At 47.4% G+C, this 15845-nt stretch overlaps 5 protein-coding genes across 5 annotated transcripts; 4 read left to right on the top strand and 1 right to left on the bottom strand.

Moving 5' to 3' along the window:
* Positions 1–721: 721 nt before the first annotated feature.
* On the top strand, positions 722–2225 carry TRIVIDRAFT_41540 (glycoside hydrolase family 1 protein; the record flags this gene model as incomplete). Its single annotated transcript, XM_014095425.1, has 2 exons — positions 722–762; positions 869–2225. 2 exons carry the CDS (start codon positions 722–724, stop codon positions 2223–2225), a joined length of 1398 nt encoding a protein of 465 aa, XP_013950900.1.
* Positions 2226–2576: 351 nt separating this feature from the next.
* On the bottom strand, positions 2577–6401 carry TRIVIDRAFT_65546 (uncharacterized protein; the record flags this gene model as incomplete). The annotated part of the gene is made up of 6 exons (XM_014095424.1): positions 2577–3586; positions 3645–3800; positions 3879–3926; positions 3988–4047; positions 4118–4300; positions 4361–6401. The coding sequence occupies 6 exons, from the start codon at positions 6399–6401 to the stop codon at positions 2577–2579; spliced, it is 3498 nt and encodes a 1165-aa protein (XP_013950899.1).
* A 376-nt stretch (positions 6402–6777) lies between these two features.
* TRIVIDRAFT_206293 (uncharacterized protein) lies at positions 6778–9636 on the top strand (the record flags this gene model as incomplete). The annotated part of the gene is made up of 7 exons (XM_014095423.1): positions 6778–6874; positions 6954–6967; positions 7313–7741; positions 7805–8006; positions 8079–8240; positions 8302–9518; positions 9616–9636. 7 exons carry the CDS (start codon positions 6778–6780, stop codon positions 9634–9636), a joined length of 2142 nt encoding a protein of 713 aa, XP_013950898.1.
* A 1113-nt stretch (positions 9637–10749) lies between these two features.
* On the top strand, positions 10750–13324 carry TRIVIDRAFT_227551 (uncharacterized protein; the record flags this gene model as incomplete). Its single annotated transcript, XM_014095422.1, has 2 exons — positions 10750–12579; positions 12641–13324. The coding sequence occupies 2 exons, from the start codon at positions 10750–10752 to the stop codon at positions 13322–13324; spliced, it is 2514 nt and encodes an 837-aa protein (XP_013950897.1).
* A 489-nt stretch (positions 13325–13813) lies between these two features.
* TRIVIDRAFT_232290 (uncharacterized protein) lies at positions 13814–15665 on the top strand (the record flags this gene model as incomplete). The annotated part of the gene is made up of 1 exon (XM_014095421.1): positions 13814–15665. The coding sequence occupies one exon, from the start codon at positions 13814–13816 to the stop codon at positions 15212–15214; it is 1401 nt and encodes a 466-aa protein (XP_013950896.1).
* Between the last annotated feature and the right edge of the window lie 180 nt (positions 15666–15845).

Genomic DNA, 15845 nt, shown 5'->3' with positions numbered 1-15845 from the left:
TCGGCCCGCTGCCACCCTTTCGGACAATCACCACGGGCTAGACTGCTTGGAGCCCGCCGGATCGCCAGCCTCCGCTGCTCCAGCTTCCCCATTGAGGGCGACTAGCCCATGCCTTGTGACACCTTTTGGTCGGTCAAGATGGCTAGCTGCGTGGGCAGGCTGCGTTACGAGGTGACCATTTTTCGGTATCCCCGCCATTTGGCCTCTTTGTCGTTGGGTTTTCCACTGGGTTTACGGGGGGACCATGTGCTCCATAACTCCATAACTCCATAGCTCCATAATACGGGGTTACTGTACGGAGTACGGGGTATGTCGAGGAACTAGACAAGCAAACAGGCACCAGACCCTTGCTTATTTTTGCTTGGACGCTCAAGCATTTCATCGCGTCGTTGGATAAAATGCACGGCGGCAGGCTGGCTAAATGCGCAGGTACCCAGACGCAGGCGCCATCCAGACCATCCGGGAAAATGCAAGCTCTCGCATGATGCGGGCTTTGTATTTCTCCATGTTTATTTTCCGACGTCAAGGTGGGAGGGGATCATTAGTGTCTATATATATCCGGGGGGGAACCAACGCTATTTCTCGCCGTTCTAGCTTGCGTTTTTGACCTGCAAGTGGTGTTGTGCGAGTGAAGTGTTCTTGTTGTTGCTATATTCTGTAGTAATTTTTCTTCTTCTTGCAGCTGGAGAAAGAAAAAAAAAAGAAAAGAAAGACTGTGAAAATGTTGCCCCAGGACTTTCAGTGGGGTTTTGCGACGGCGGCGTAAGTCTTCCATGTCCCCCGTCATCTCATCTCACCTCACCTCATCCCTGGACTGAATCAATAATCCAATCCCCCGTGCAACTTCACTTACACAAAACCTCGACAGCTACCAGATCGAAGGCGCCATCGACAAGGACGGCCGAGCTCCCAGCATCTGGGACACCTTTTGCGCCATTCCCGGCAAGATTGCCGATGGATCGTCCGGTGTCACGGCTTGTGACTCGTACAACCGCACCGCCGAAGACATTGCGCTGCTCAAGTCTCTCGGAGCAAAGGCCTACCGCTTTTCCATCTCCTGGTCCCGAATCATCCCCAAGGGTGGCCGCGATGACCCCGTCAACCAGCTGGGAATCGACCACTACGCCAAGTTTGTCGACGATCTGCTGGATGCGGGCATCACACCCTTCATCACCCTCTTCCACTGGGATCTGCCCGAGGAGCTGCATCAACGATATGGCGGCCTGCTGAACCGCACCGAGTTCCCGCTGGATTTCGAGAACTATGCGCGGACCATGTTCAAGGCGCTCCCCAAAGTGAGGAACTGGATCACCTTTAACGAGCCGCTGTGTTCTGCCATCCCCGGCTACGGCTCCGGCACCTTTGCCCCTGGCCGCCAGAGCACCAGCGAGCCTTGGCTTGTCGGCCACAACATCCTTGTTGCCCACGGTCGTGCTGTTAAGGCGTATCGTGACGAATTCAAGGACCTCAACGACGGCCAGATCGGCATTGTCCTCAACGGCGACTTTACGTATCCTTGGGACTCGTCGGATCCTGCCGACAGGGAGGCCGCCGAGCGACGGTTGGAGTTCTTCACAGCCTGGTACGCGGATCCAATTTACCTTGGCGACTATCCTGAGTCTATGCGCAAGCAGCTGGGTGACCGGTTGCCGACCTTCACTCCCGAGGAGAAGGCATTGGTCCTTGGCTCCAATGACTTCTACGGGATGAACCACTACACGTCCAACTACATCCGACACCGCAACTCGCCTGCCACCGCAGATGACACCGTTGGCAATGTTGATGTTCTGTTCTACAACAAGGAGGGCCAGTGCATCGGCCCAGAGACTCAGTCCTCATGGCTTCGCCCTTGTCCCGCTGGCTTCCGCGACTTCCTCGTGTGGATCAGCAAGCGGTACAACTACCCCAAGATCTACGTTACCGAGAACGGCACAAGTGTCAAGGGGGAGAACGACCTGCCAAAGGAGAAGATTCTGGAGGACGAGTTCCGCGTCAAGTACTACAGCGAGTACATCCGCGCCATGTTCACGGCTGCTACGCTGGACGGAGTCAATGTCAAGGGATACTTTGCCTGGTCGCTGATGGACAACTTTGAGTGGGCGGATGGTTATGTGACGAGATTTGGAGTGACGTATGTCGATTACGAGAATGGACAGCAGCGATTCCCGAAGAAGAGCGCAAAGAGCTTGAAGCCCTTGTTTGACGAGTTGATTGCAAAGGAGTAACGAGCGTTGATACCTATGACAGATTGGTGCTTGGATGTAAATATGGATTTAACGATGGAAAGGATATGAACCAGAAAAAACTGAAAAAAAGAAATATCCGGCTTGCACAGGAAATTGGTATATAATGAATAAAAAATAGAAATTATAAAAAAAAAGTATAGTCCTGCGTAAACAGGACTGGATGGATATAGCTGGGTGGCATATCCAGCTGTATATAAACTCTGGATTACCCAAAGCCTATGCTATAAACCAGGTATGTGAATCGGTATCAATAGAACACGTTTTACAAGATAATTGTTAACAAGTGAAGAAATTTGGATCTCTCCAAAGATGGCATTAATTCTCTAATGGCTACGATTGTACTACTGGAGAGGCCGCCTCGTTCGTTCTCCCCACAGTTTGAGAAGGCATCATATTCTGCATCATGGGCCAAACCCCGTTCGCGTTCCCGTTCGGCCAATTCTGGCCAGGCATTTGCTGTCCCGCATTGAACATGGCCTGCTGGTTACCCATCATGAAGTGACCCTGCGGATTCTGGCCCTGTGGGAACTGCTGGGGCATCCAGTACATGCCCTGTGGACCGTTGGCCATCATATATGAGCCTTGGGCTGGCATCATGGGAGGAGCCGCAGATTCGGCGGTTGATGACGGAGTTGCGATTCCTGTCGAGACGGGCATATGTCCTGTGCTTGGGACGCCACCGGTCATCATGGAAGGCATTCCGGCCAACGGTGGGACCATGCCACTTATCGCAGATGGGGGTATGGCTGGCTGGGTTCCCTTGGTAGGACCATAGATGGCATCATCGTCGCTCGTATCAGTTGTGTCATCATCGTCGTCTTCGTCCTTTTTAGCTGCCTTGGGATGTTTCGCACGGAGTCTCATGTTCTTGGCAACTTCATCCGCGCTGAACCCATAGATACTCTTAAGATATCGCATAAACTCGAGATATGCATCAGACACAATCTGAACATGGAGATGGGTCAGTTCAACCTGAGTAGCAGGAGCATCACCGCCTCCAGAAGCAGTCTGAGCATCATATTCTGCCATGGCCAGGGCGGTTTGACAAGCATTCCGGATCTGGCGACCGTTCCACCGCATATTTTCGTGCTTCTTCCAGTACGCAGTAGCGTACTTGAGAATGTCTTTTTCTCTGATGTTGATTATACGGCCTTTATCCTCGAATCGTTTTCTGATGATGCTCAAGTTTAGACGGAAGATTTCGCGTGTGGATGTTTTGTCGAGGGGTGGGTAGTAAAGGCTGATGTGGATTCGAGATGTAAATGCCTCGTCGAAATCACCGATGCGGTTGGTCGTAAGGAATAGAATGCCGGCATAGTACTCCAAGACTCGAAGAAAGACTGCATACAAATTAGACAAATCATTCATCTTTTATGTGGTGTATTGGGGAAGGCTTACCTGCGACGAGTCCATTTCGAACAAAGTTCTTTGGAGAGCGCTGGGCAAGGAAAACATCGGCCTCGTCTAGAAGAAGAATGCATCCCCATCTATTGGCAAGACTAAAATTCCTCTCTAGTGCTGCTTCTACTTCACTAGCAGTTGCACCAAGATCTCCTGCATGATGAGGGTATGCATGTTAGCATGTCTATCATTCAATCACACCTCATAGATACAGGAAGATGGAGCTCATACCGCATGTAATTTGGAACAAAGGCTTGTTGAAGCGCTCAGCTACGCCCTCTATAAACCCAACATATTAGCACATATGCAATTTAGAGAAGACTGGGCTGAATTTACTCACCGGCAGTAGTAGTCTTGCCCACTCCAGGGGAGCCGTGTAGGAGAAGAATGAGACCCTTTCCTATGTATAGAATTAGCCAGTTTAATAATTGACTTGTAGTCCATGAAACAAAACAAAACAAAGAAAGTACCTTTGCCTCGAATAATGTCAACCTCTTCGTTATCACCAACTCGGGCTTCCTTGTTTCGAAAGTGCTGGTCAACCAAGCAGTAGACTATGTCCTTGTGCTGCTTGGGAAGCACCAGCTGGTCAAACGCTGTCTGTTCTTTCGAGCCCTCACTAACAGGACTAAGATACTTGAGATCGAGTTTTGCTATAAATTACACAAAGTTAGTAACACTTCAGCATTTCCCCAGTAGGTGCATGAACAAACCCCATTTGCGGCTTCGCAAGACAAAGCCAAAGACTCGATAGGACATGATGATCAAGTCATCATCAGTCAGAGAGTTCTTGGAGGCAGTTATCTCTTTCAATAACCGAGGGTAGATGGCTACTGATGGCTCGTCATTCGGATCGTCAGGACCAGGCATCAAGCTCGCAATATAGTTTTCGTTTCTCGTCTTGTCGACGTAGTTATCGTTGTATATATACTCGCTTGCGCAACATGCGGCCGAGCAAGTCTCCTCTTCAGATGAACTCGATGCTCCCAAATCTTTTCCAATTAGAGATTCAATTTCAGGCTGCCACCCATTTCCTGCCATTGCCGCAAAGGACTCTGCGAAGTCAACCATGACCTGGCTGTCAACTTCGTCTCGCGCCTCTAGAGTAAATCCATTATAGTGCATGTGCTTCACGCTGGCGACATCAATGAACATCTTGCCACGGTCAATGAGCTCTTGCTGAAAACTGGCCTTGGCCTTCTCCTTGGAACCTTCTTCGCGGCTCTGGTAGTTTGAAGCAGGGCTCTCTGCGAACCGGATGGGATAAACTTCGAGAGCTGTAATCGCCTTTTCCCCGTCGAATTTTGAAATGATGAAGGATTTGGATACCGGGCCGAGTTGCTTTCCGTCAAAGTCGATATAAACGCAAAATAGAGTGATATGTGCGGCCGGTTCGCTCTCATCTTTCCTCCAGGCACGCCAGGGAGGAGTGACTTTATGCCCCGTGCTGGAGATGCTTATGACTCGGTAGGCTTGCCGTCGACCCTGTGCTACGACATCATCCCCTGGTTTAAAGAGATACCATAGGTGGTTGAAGGAAATGGTGCGAGGTTGAGAGTCAGATAGATAGTCTATTTTGGCTTGGATCGTATTGTCCATGAAGTCGATAAGGCAGCTCATGTGTTGGTATGCCGTCAACGAGTTCGTAAACTCGTCGTCCTCGCTGACCTCATTACCTTCAGCACCTGATTTTGTTTCATCTTTATCATCCGAAGGCTCGACTTCCGAGGGCTCAACTTCCGAGGGCTTGACTTCCAAGGGCTTGACTTCCAAGGGCTTGACTTCCTCCACCAAAGCTTCACCGTTTCCAAATTTCTCCTTTAGCTGTGCATATTTCTCACGAATCTCCTGGTTGTAATAAACAAGCGCTCGGAAAGGTCGAATCATGACAAGAGAACTGTTCATGCGATAATCTTTCGCTTTATTCTTAAAGATGTTGTTGAATATTTTAATAATGTTCTGCGATCTGATTCGAATTCGTTCTGGCATAACTTGTTTGCCTCGGTTAACATCGCTGGTAAACTCAGCCCAAGACATGACTTTTTGCTCTTTTCCGCTTCCGCCCATTGATGGATTTGCCGATTTTTCAGCATAGCGCATGAACCAGGGATTGTTATAGCCGTCGAAAGTGATCGAAGGCTCTTCTGTGAGGACTTCGATGACGAAATGATCCCTGGCCTGATCTCCATGGTGATGGCCCTGGTATTTGAAACTGCTCCAGCTCATGGGATTCACCTCCACATGCACTATATTCGGGAGGGCCTTGCTCGGGTCGTCATCATCATCCGAATCGTCCGCCTTTATCCCGTTAACCTCTTCCAATGTCGGAATGTGAATTCCGGGCCGCGCATCTTGTAGCTGAGTTTTCAACACGTCGAGATATGTCGCCCACTCAACCTCTTTTTTGGTTATCATCTCCTTAGCCTTCTCTTCCTCTTCAATATCTCGAAACTTCTGCTTTAAACTTCTCAATTTACGCCAAGCACTATATGAAGTGGAGCTTTTGTTTATGAGAGCTTCTGATCTTTCTTGCATTAATGTCAGTGAAGATAATAGGCCGCCGCTCTCTTCATTGGCAATTTCTTCCACGAATCCCAGCATTTGCTTTTCAAGCCGCTCTCTATCGCGCTTCTCTCGCTTGGCATCCTCTTCTACAGTATTGAGTCTTTGCTGCAGCTTGAGTAATAGTTGTTCCATATTCATTTGTTGCCCATTTGCTTGGCCAGAAGCATGGGTGCCCGAGTTTTCTGCCATGATGGTGCTTGGGGGTGGTACTGCCCCCTGATTCAATTCAGCGGCTTGCGGAACTTCAGCCGAGAGAACATCCATGGCTGATTAATATCTGGAAAGGATATTGTTTGCATAAACGTAATACTAATGATATGAAATGAATGCAAAATAGCAAAATCGCTTTCGAAACGCCAAAGAGAACGTAATAACCTGCTTAAAAGATGTTCCTTCTCTACTTCATGATTTAGACAAGGTATATATATAACTGGAGCCCAGAACAGGGATCTCAGCACGAGGCGTCATCTTGTCCAATAGAAATGTACTCCATAATCATGCAAACACTTTGAAGAATCTGTCAATTAGGCAGCCATGCAGCCAAGAAACAACCATTGGCTGAAACATGAGGCCAAAAGACAGTCAGTATACCGCGCAATATTTTGATTTGGGCCGCAAAGTGCAAGGAGTGGTGCCTTCATGGAGGGTCGGCAAAGCAATTGGTAGGAACAAAGGCTCAGCTGCTCATGCACACTTGATGTATTGGGTTAGCACAAAGGAATAGTTGCCTGTCAAAAATAGATTTAGAAAGAGGGGTAAGTCATATTTGTTTCAAATGGAAATAGAAAAGTGACAGGAAGTAAGCAAGTGATAGGAAATAGTGATAGCTAATACCAAGTGGCAACACTTTCAACTATTTTAATTTAATTTCCGGAAGTTGGAGTACTGTTAACTGTAAGACTTGAGTCCCTTTTTTGTTAAACCCACAATCTGTATGACAGTTTCCGTCTTCAACTCAAACCGCCATGGCAAGTAAAGCTTCCTCGTCGATTCCACCTATACATCTGCAACCTCCGTCCGTTGACTATATTGACAATCGGCTTCCGGACCACCATGGCGTTTTTAAGAATACAAACTCCCACTATGATCATATGGCACAGAAATATGTGCCAGATCAATCCGCAATAGACAATAAAAGCGTAGTCGGAACCCAGGACAAGTGTCAAACCCCAAACCAACTTAGCCCAACATCTCAACTGGGAGATATTGGGGATCCGGAAAAGTTTTGGGGCCTTATCTTCCCCGAGGCAATCGCTGCATTTATTACCAAGTATCCAAAAGAACCTGATGGGCTCGATAAGCTAGGCTATAGCATTCGAAACCAGACGACATGGAAAAGCATCAATGCCCAGCTCCACAGAGCGCGTGAGGTTTACGATGGCACACAAGTAAATTTTCAGGGTCGGTGCAAGCGAGCGCTGCGCAAATTAGGTGATAGTGCTATTGAGCCAACAACTAATGTCGTCAATCTCGTTCCCAATATTGAATACGTCTCTCCCGTATTGGGAGCAGTGCAATTACTTCTTAACGTAAGCTTGGTCATGCTTTTTGCTGAAACGACTAGATCTAAACTGCTGATTCAATGTATCAAGGCGTATAAAGCGGCATATGAAGTGCGAGAAAGAGTCACGTCGAGCTTCGATGAGACAGAGATCCAAGAACTCTTCAACGATGCCGAAGTCTATTTGATCACATTTCCGGACAGCAGCAAGGTCAAAGATGCAACTATTTCCCTAGTAATGACAGTGATGAAGGCAGTCGAGGATGCCATTGTATTCTTCTTGTCTAAACAAAGTATGTCCCTTCACTTCTGCGGGCGGAAAGCTTTTAATGTCCAGGACTAATATGCTCTCCTCTTTTGCTCAGTAAACCGGCTTTTCTCCGCTATTTCTCGTGGGAGAAAAGGATACCAGGAGGCTCTTATAAAGAGCCTTGAGGCCATTAAGATAAATAGCGAAAAGCTCATTCAACAAGCACAGAATGCACATCTCCTGTACACGCAGTTCAACCTTGCAGCCATTCGGACCGGTTAGTATCGATAACGGCTGGAAAGTTTCCGAACAACAGCTAATAGTGTATCATGTTGTAGAAGCCAAGCGGTTCCACAATGATGCCAAAGAGCAATCGAAGTATACTACCCTAGTGCTCAACGACATATACCAAGTCTCTACTGAAGCATGCAACAATGTACTTGTCATGCTCAATGATGCCGAGGAAAACAAGAAGCGCCAAATGCAGATTTTAGCCAATCAAGAAAGCATACTCAACAGGCTTGCCGCCATGGAAGAGATTTCTAGGGCATCAACTCCTGTCCCCCTAGAGCCTATAACATGGCAAAACCAACATACTGCCAGCTTCAATTCTCAATTCCAATATGGTCCGGCGCCACCTATGTATTATCAGCAATATTTTCAGCCCGGTCAGCAACCGATAGCTCTATACAGCGGGCAAACAGGTTCGTTCGAAAGCCTTTCGAATGCAACCCAACAGAGGCCTGTATCACCACAGCCGAGGATCATTAGCTCCTCCGGCATTCTCGGCATACTGAATATCCCACTCGACCCGGACGGCGTAGATCTACTGGCTGTCAAGGAATATAGTTATAGGCTACCAAGGAAATATCACAGCAGAGCTGTGCAGGTGACCCAAACACGAGAATTCCGCCAGTGGATAGTCACGCCCACTTCAAGACGGCTACTGATCCATGGCCATTTTTCACCACATAGTCTTGATACGCGACAGATTTCCCCTCTATCCTTTTTTTGCCTCTTGCTGGTGCGCATGCTCCGCGAGAGGGAGAGATACATCACTCTGGTGTTTTTCTGTGGGTTCCATGTTGAAGACGAAGATAGTAATGTCGGTGGTGCAGCAATAATCAGGAGCTTTATTGCTCAGCTTCTACGGCAAATACCGTTCGAGTTTATGCCGTTAGATATGACGATAGACTTGGACAGCATTTCCAAGGATGACTGCAAGGTGTCACATCTGTGCGAGCTTTTTGTCTATCTTGTTCGACACTTGCTGCGCCGTGATCGCACTCTTGTTTGCATCATTGATGGGATCGGGGATTACGAGACCGATGAACTCGAAAGCGATATGCTGGTCGTTATACAGATGCTCCTTCAATTTTGCAAGACGGTCGAGCATGGCAATGGTGCAGGACCGTCACATGGAGATGTGAAAGTACTGGCTACGACTCCTTTCTCCACAGAGGCGGTTCAAGAACTATTTCTTGGTGAAGGAAATAAGAATGAAGATGATTCGCCATTTCTAACGATGGAAAGCTTCCCAGATGTAAATGATACGGTGGGTATAGGCATGCCGTCGTTTTCACTACGCAGGGGGAATACAGATGAGCTTGATTGAGGTACCAATAATTTTAATTACTATCAAAAGATAATAGAGCCAAATAGTCCAAGACTGAATGAAATATCGATGCCTTTTGAGTTGCTTTTCAAGAGCGTTGCCACTGTTGGCCTTTTGGTTACTGGCTACCAGATTGAGAGAAAAATTCAATGTTCTCTTCCCAACGCACGAGCTATGATGAGAGAAAGGGCTCATTTTTTCATCCATGCGCATTGGTAAATAAGATGATGCACCTTTAAAAAATAAAATTTAAAAAGTGAAAAAAAGTAAAAAAAGACAAAAAGAAATGAAGCGCAATGGAGAATTGCTCCCGGCAGGGCTTGAACCTGCGACCTTCGCATTACCAAGACTAAGCTTAAAGCTGAAGTATTAGTACGAAGCTCTAACCAACTGAGCTACGGAAGCTTCATATGTGATAGCTCGTCTGAGATTTAACGATACTTCAAGCCTGGTAACAGTAGCTGGAGAAAACTCGACCAAAAGTTGCATCCAAAACCCCTGTCCATGAATTGAACGGCAATTTGACGTATAGGTTGTTGCAAATTTCCTCGTTTAGGATTCTCAAAGGAATAGAATAAGCAGAATAATAGTACAGGATTGGGCACACGGTGGGTAAGAGAAGAGCAAAGCATAAACACTCAACCCGCTCAATCCTGGGGCGATTTCTGGGTTGAAGAAGCATAAATCTGGTCAGGATTACATGTCGTTCAGATGACTAGATGGCTCAACATTTCCAAGGACCAACATCTAATACTGACCCTTCAGCCACGTCACGGCTACTACGATCATGACCTCTTCTGCAGCTTCGCTTATACTTATTCGTCCAGTTGCATGAGGACTATAGGCGCATATCCACTCATGCAACTCCTCCAATTGGCGATTCAATCCTTGTTGACTTTGCTTACTGCAGCTCTTCGAGTTGGCCAACAAGCACAAGCTGCAAGCTTCCAGGGGCCTAGGAGAGTGCATTTCTTTAGATTCTATCATGGCGAATTATAATGCTTGGCAAGGCAGGTCATGTCTCGAATCATTCGACGCGCTGCTGGCCCCAGAATGCACGCTTCTCTAAGTAAATAGAGCTCTTTGTCGTGATTTATGATACCTATACCCCTCATCGTGAATACGCACCAATTTCACCGATCATTTCCGGCCATCACCTCCCATTTGCTTCATGTCCATTTATTCAATGGCGCAGTGTGTTCAGCATGCATCTAGCGAGCACTTGCAAACAGTTTTGGAGGACACAAACCAAGTCAATTCTAGCGAACTGAGAGAAATAGTAAAACACAATAAGGAATTCAACAATGGACCAGAGAAAGCACCGCCTTCTGAGGGCACCAACCCATTTACGACGAGCGAACTGAGAGCGAATACCAAGCACCATAAGCAGCCGAATCATCCAGCGGATGGGGAGGAATCTTCGTCTGCCTGCTCTGGCGCCACAATTCCCTTTACCTCGGGCGAGTTTAAGGCAATTCTCAAGCGACATGAATACAATACTCGATCAAAAAGGAAGATTGGGACTAGTCACCCAGCCTTGCAGGGCCCTATTCTTGATCCTGGCAGGCCAAGCAAGCGTGATCATTCCGCGCATCGCGGTGACCCGAGCAAGCAGGCCGGTGTTGTTGATAATGACAAACCACCTAAGCTGGATCGATTTGTTGATCGCGAGAAGTCAAGCAAGCAGGCCAGCGTTCTTGATAAGAACATACCCAATGGGCAGAGCCGCGTTTTTGAGCATGGTGAATCTAGCAAGCAGGGCTCTCGTCAGGTTGCCCAAGTGAAACGAAAACCACGGACAATACAGGATGCCAACATTAATAAAGCAAGTGAAACTACGCAGGCTGGCCCTTCTATGGCATGCCGACAGAGCATCGCAAGGGCGACTCTTAAATTAGGCCCGGAAAGTCTAATTAATATCAGTTCTGAAACGATTGGGATGTCACAGAAACGCGTTCTCCATACCACTAGAGAGTTTGCTCTGACCCAGTCACAGCATGATTTTGGTATGAAGCTACATATCGCCAAGCTCCATTCAGATAAAGAACAACTCGGCCGGGAGGGACTGAGCAAACCGCTCCGATTGGTCCTCTTTTTCGACCCCAACAGCGACTCCGTGCTGCTCATCAACAATACACTTCTATCTAAGCAGCAGATGCTCATTATTAAACAACTGCCAATTTCTCCTGGGAAACGACCAACTTCACTGGGTTATATGGAAAAGACTCCCCTAGCGCCCTCCTCATATCGCTTGTTCGTGTCTGATGGACATGTGTTTGACATTACCGTCCTCCCACGCCGCTATGTCGCCTTGAAGTCGGGGCCTCGCAGACAGGTGATGCAAAGCGTTAAGAGAACACTTGAAATATTGTCTCAACGCTCCCACCCATCGGTAGCTAAGAGAATAAAGATAAATGAGATAAACGACGAATGCAGAGGAGAGAAAATGGATGTAGGTGACCAATCGAAGGGAAAGGGAAAAGAAATAAGGCACCAGTCGAAACAAAAGACAAATAAAAAAGAAACAAAAGATGACCCGAGAGGGAAGGGAAAGGGAAAGGCAACTAGCGACGCCTCCAACGTGGAGGAGACAACCGATGAATCGAATGCATCTACCATTGTCCGGATACGGCCGCCGTCCAACGACCTCATACCTGCAAGCGCATCTCCATTCCCCAGCAGCTTAGATCTAAGAACCGGTTATGTCTCCGCCGTGAATCATCCGTTGGAAGAACTCCAGCAGAATGCTACCATCAAGATTGCCAATGCTACCAGAGAGGAAGATTACACGCTTGTTCGCAGAGACAATATCGCAAATCAAGCGAACACATTGGTCTTCAAGGCTCACCACTCGAAGATTCAGGGAAAGCTGATAGCTGTCAAAGTATGGCACAGTACATCCGATGCTAATCTCATCCCTAGTACAGACGTGAAGTCTATAGCCAATATCAGCAAATATTTCTTGAATGAATTGAAGAATCACTTGACAGTGAGCGAGCATGTAGGTTACATATACATATGGGATCATACAAGGGTAATGCTCATTGCTGATTGGATGTTAGCCCACGATTGCCAGTCTTCATAGTTTTGATGTGAGGCTCCTGGCGCTTTACATCGAACACATCGATGCGCCTAATTTAGCTTTCTACCGGGATCCTGGAGATAATCCTTACTGCACGTTAGATGATAGCGACGCAGAGCAAGTATTACAGGGTATAGCCGGTGCCCTCAAGTTCATCCACGACAAAGACGTCGTGCACAATGATATCAAGCCAGCGAATATCCTCTACTCCAAAGTGAGGGGTCCAGTCCTCATCGATTTCGGTTGGTCCTCTGACACAAAAACTATCCATACCGCTGGATCACCCTGGTATATACCGCCTGAATACCAAAGGCATGGTACTCGTGGGCCTGCGGGTGATGTATTTGCTTTTGGCGTTGTTATGCTTTATCTCATGCGTGGGATCCCGCTCCCAGAGCTTCTATCACCACGCTTAAGATGGCAGATTCACCATCTTCGATCAAGAGGCCCCGAATCTGTTAAAGCTTCTGAAACAATGGGTCAATGGCTGCGAATTATCAGGAAAACTTTACAAGAGCTACCGGATGTTGATGATGAGGACGGTGGCGGGATATTGGAAGCAATAGTTCCTCACATGGTAGAATTCGAAGACAAAGATAGACTGACAGCGCATGACATAATTCAAACGATGTCGGAAAGAGCGGGACGGTTATATAGAGCATAGGGAGATTTTTATGAAAAACTTTATATCTACCCATGTACAAAGAAGATTGGCCTATTACTGGTTCGATATTGGGATAATCGCGGCAATAGATACACACGGTACATCAAAAATTACTAAGTACTACTGATATTTTACACTGTGGAAAGAAACAATACCGTATACTAATAGGCACCCCGTTTTTAGAGGTAAACCTTATTTATTGTGATATTATTTCATAGTAAGACACATATTATTAAATCAAAATACTACGTAATTTAATCAGATAATTTAATTAGTACAGTCAAATTATTAATGCCCAAAAAAAAAAAAAAAAAAACCCCTTGTAAAATGAATTTCTATTCTTTCCAGGCGATGTACGTTGTCTAATATTCTGGGTTACCTTTAATAGGCTAGACTGGTTTATTAGTAGTTGCGGCTGGCTGGTTCGGGCCGCTGCCTTTCTCACGGACAGACGCTTTTACCACCTTGCGTCTACTACGACACTTTAATATGGAATATAGGCTGCCTGATCCCGAGAACTTCTTCACTCCAGAATGGGATTGGCCATTCCTCAAGTTCCAGCTCGATCCCAAAGAGCTGTTCACGACTCTTCACGAGCGCTTTAATATCCACAAACTGCCTCTACAGGACCCTATGGCGTTCCACAAAGATGTATGCGAATCTGTGAATTACTCTGCAACCTTGGAGGAGTTTTATTCTCAGATGGAGGAGCGCAAAACCGAGCGAATAAAAGAGCTGAATGAAGCATGGGATGATGTCTGCCTCTTAATGACTACAGCCCCGTGGTTGCTAGCGTGCCAGCAGTGTTATGATCCCGACACCGGCGATGAGAATATGGATCCAGACACATTGAATGCTTCCATGCTAGAAAAGTGGCATCTCTTCAACTACTTCAGCCGCACACTGTCGTTTGACACTCTAATAAGATTTTTTGATGGCTATGTTCGGGATTATCGCAAGGAAGTGGAAGACCGCCGGCGCAGGGCCAAAGAAAGGCTGGAGAATTGGAGGAAGAGGCAGGCGGAACTCAGACGCGCAGCGGCTGCTGCTGAGGCTACGGAAACGGTATCCCAGAACGGTCCCGAGGAGGCGCACAACCAGCCAGAATCACGCCACGACGCGTTATCTTCGCATACCCCCGACAACAAGTCACGACCCTCGTCGCCTTTGGGACAACATGCCGCCGTAACGCATGTTTCAACAACCGAGAGCTCGACATCAAGAAAGAGAAGGGGAGATGAAGATATACAGGGAATCGAGCAGAAGAGGCGACGCGTGGCGAGTGAAAGCGCTGGAGGTGACGACGGCGCGGAGTGGTTTGCTGTCGGGCATGATGAATCTGAAACCGAAGAGCCCACATCGACGACGAAACAAGCCGAGAAACGCAAACGAGTAGACGATTCCCCCGACGAGCAAAGGAACAAGCGGCCGAGATCTTCATCCGATCGAGAAGAAGATCCCGAATACATGCAGCAACCCCAAGACCATCCACATGAACACCTTTCTGAAGATTCCGATGATGGGCAACCTCCATTATTCACGATAGGCCACTTTTACGGATTTATAGAGGGCTCAGTCTCTCAGGAAAGTATGGAAGAGCCTGCGATCAAGGACACTACTCCTGAAACAGCGCATGCAAAAAATAACAAGAGGAAGTCTCGAACGCTCCACCGGCAACGAGTCGAAACAAGACGCTCACGTGAGGAACATACAACATCGCCGCCGCAGAAGCAACCACGTCAGAAGAAGCGCCAAGAGCGAAAAGTTTCGCGTTCTGTTGAGCATCTTCTGCAGTCGAAGCGGTCCTCCAGGCGGAATCCGGGTCAAAAACTGTTATTTCTCGCTGATGATGCCACGGCTTGCGTATCCAGTGATACACGGGAGATCTAACCGTGCTAACGTGGATAACATTGACTACAGGATGACCAGTACAAAAGGCTACATCACCATAGGCTAGTTGACTGAAGGCATACTCGTTAACCTGGCAGGGCTGGGGGCAGCGAGCAGCTTTCGGCTCGGCTAACAGCCCTCAGGCGGTTGATACGTCTTTCGAGCATGATCGTTAATCTGACAGGGTCGGAGGCAGCGATGCAGCTCAAGAATGTCTCAATCGTACTGTGGCTGGTTCTAGAGACATGGTCGTTATCCTGGCAGGGCTGGGTGCAGCAGCGGCGGAGTCTCTAGAGGCCTTGGAAGCATATGCTTGGATATGCACCTGGCGTTCTCTCTTCCCTTTGACATGTGGTGAGATAGATTGTGAGAGGTGATTCATCAATTGATACCCAGAGACGAAGTTATGAAATGTTTTTAGCGGGCATATATTGTGTTTAGCGGGCCTTTTCGAGCCTTTTATTTGATACCATTTTCTAAGCGATTGATCTTCTAGCTCAGTAATCTTCTGCTGCCCTCCATGAGCAGAAAGAAATGAGTCTCACTGTTGGCATAATGATGCAGCTTTCTAGTATTTATACACCAATCATAATACTAAGTTGTATATCACTGACGTCAAAATAACGTCGTG

This window comes from Trichoderma virens (genome assembly GCF_000170995.1).
Source record: "Trichoderma virens Gv29-8 chromosome Unknown TRIVIscaffold_90, whole genome shotgun sequence".
NCBI lineage: Eukaryota > Fungi > Ascomycota > Sordariomycetes > Hypocreales > Hypocreaceae > Trichoderma > Trichoderma virens.
The sequence above is the reverse complement of the archived record's forward strand: the minus strand, read 5'-3'. Positions and strand labels throughout refer to the sequence as shown.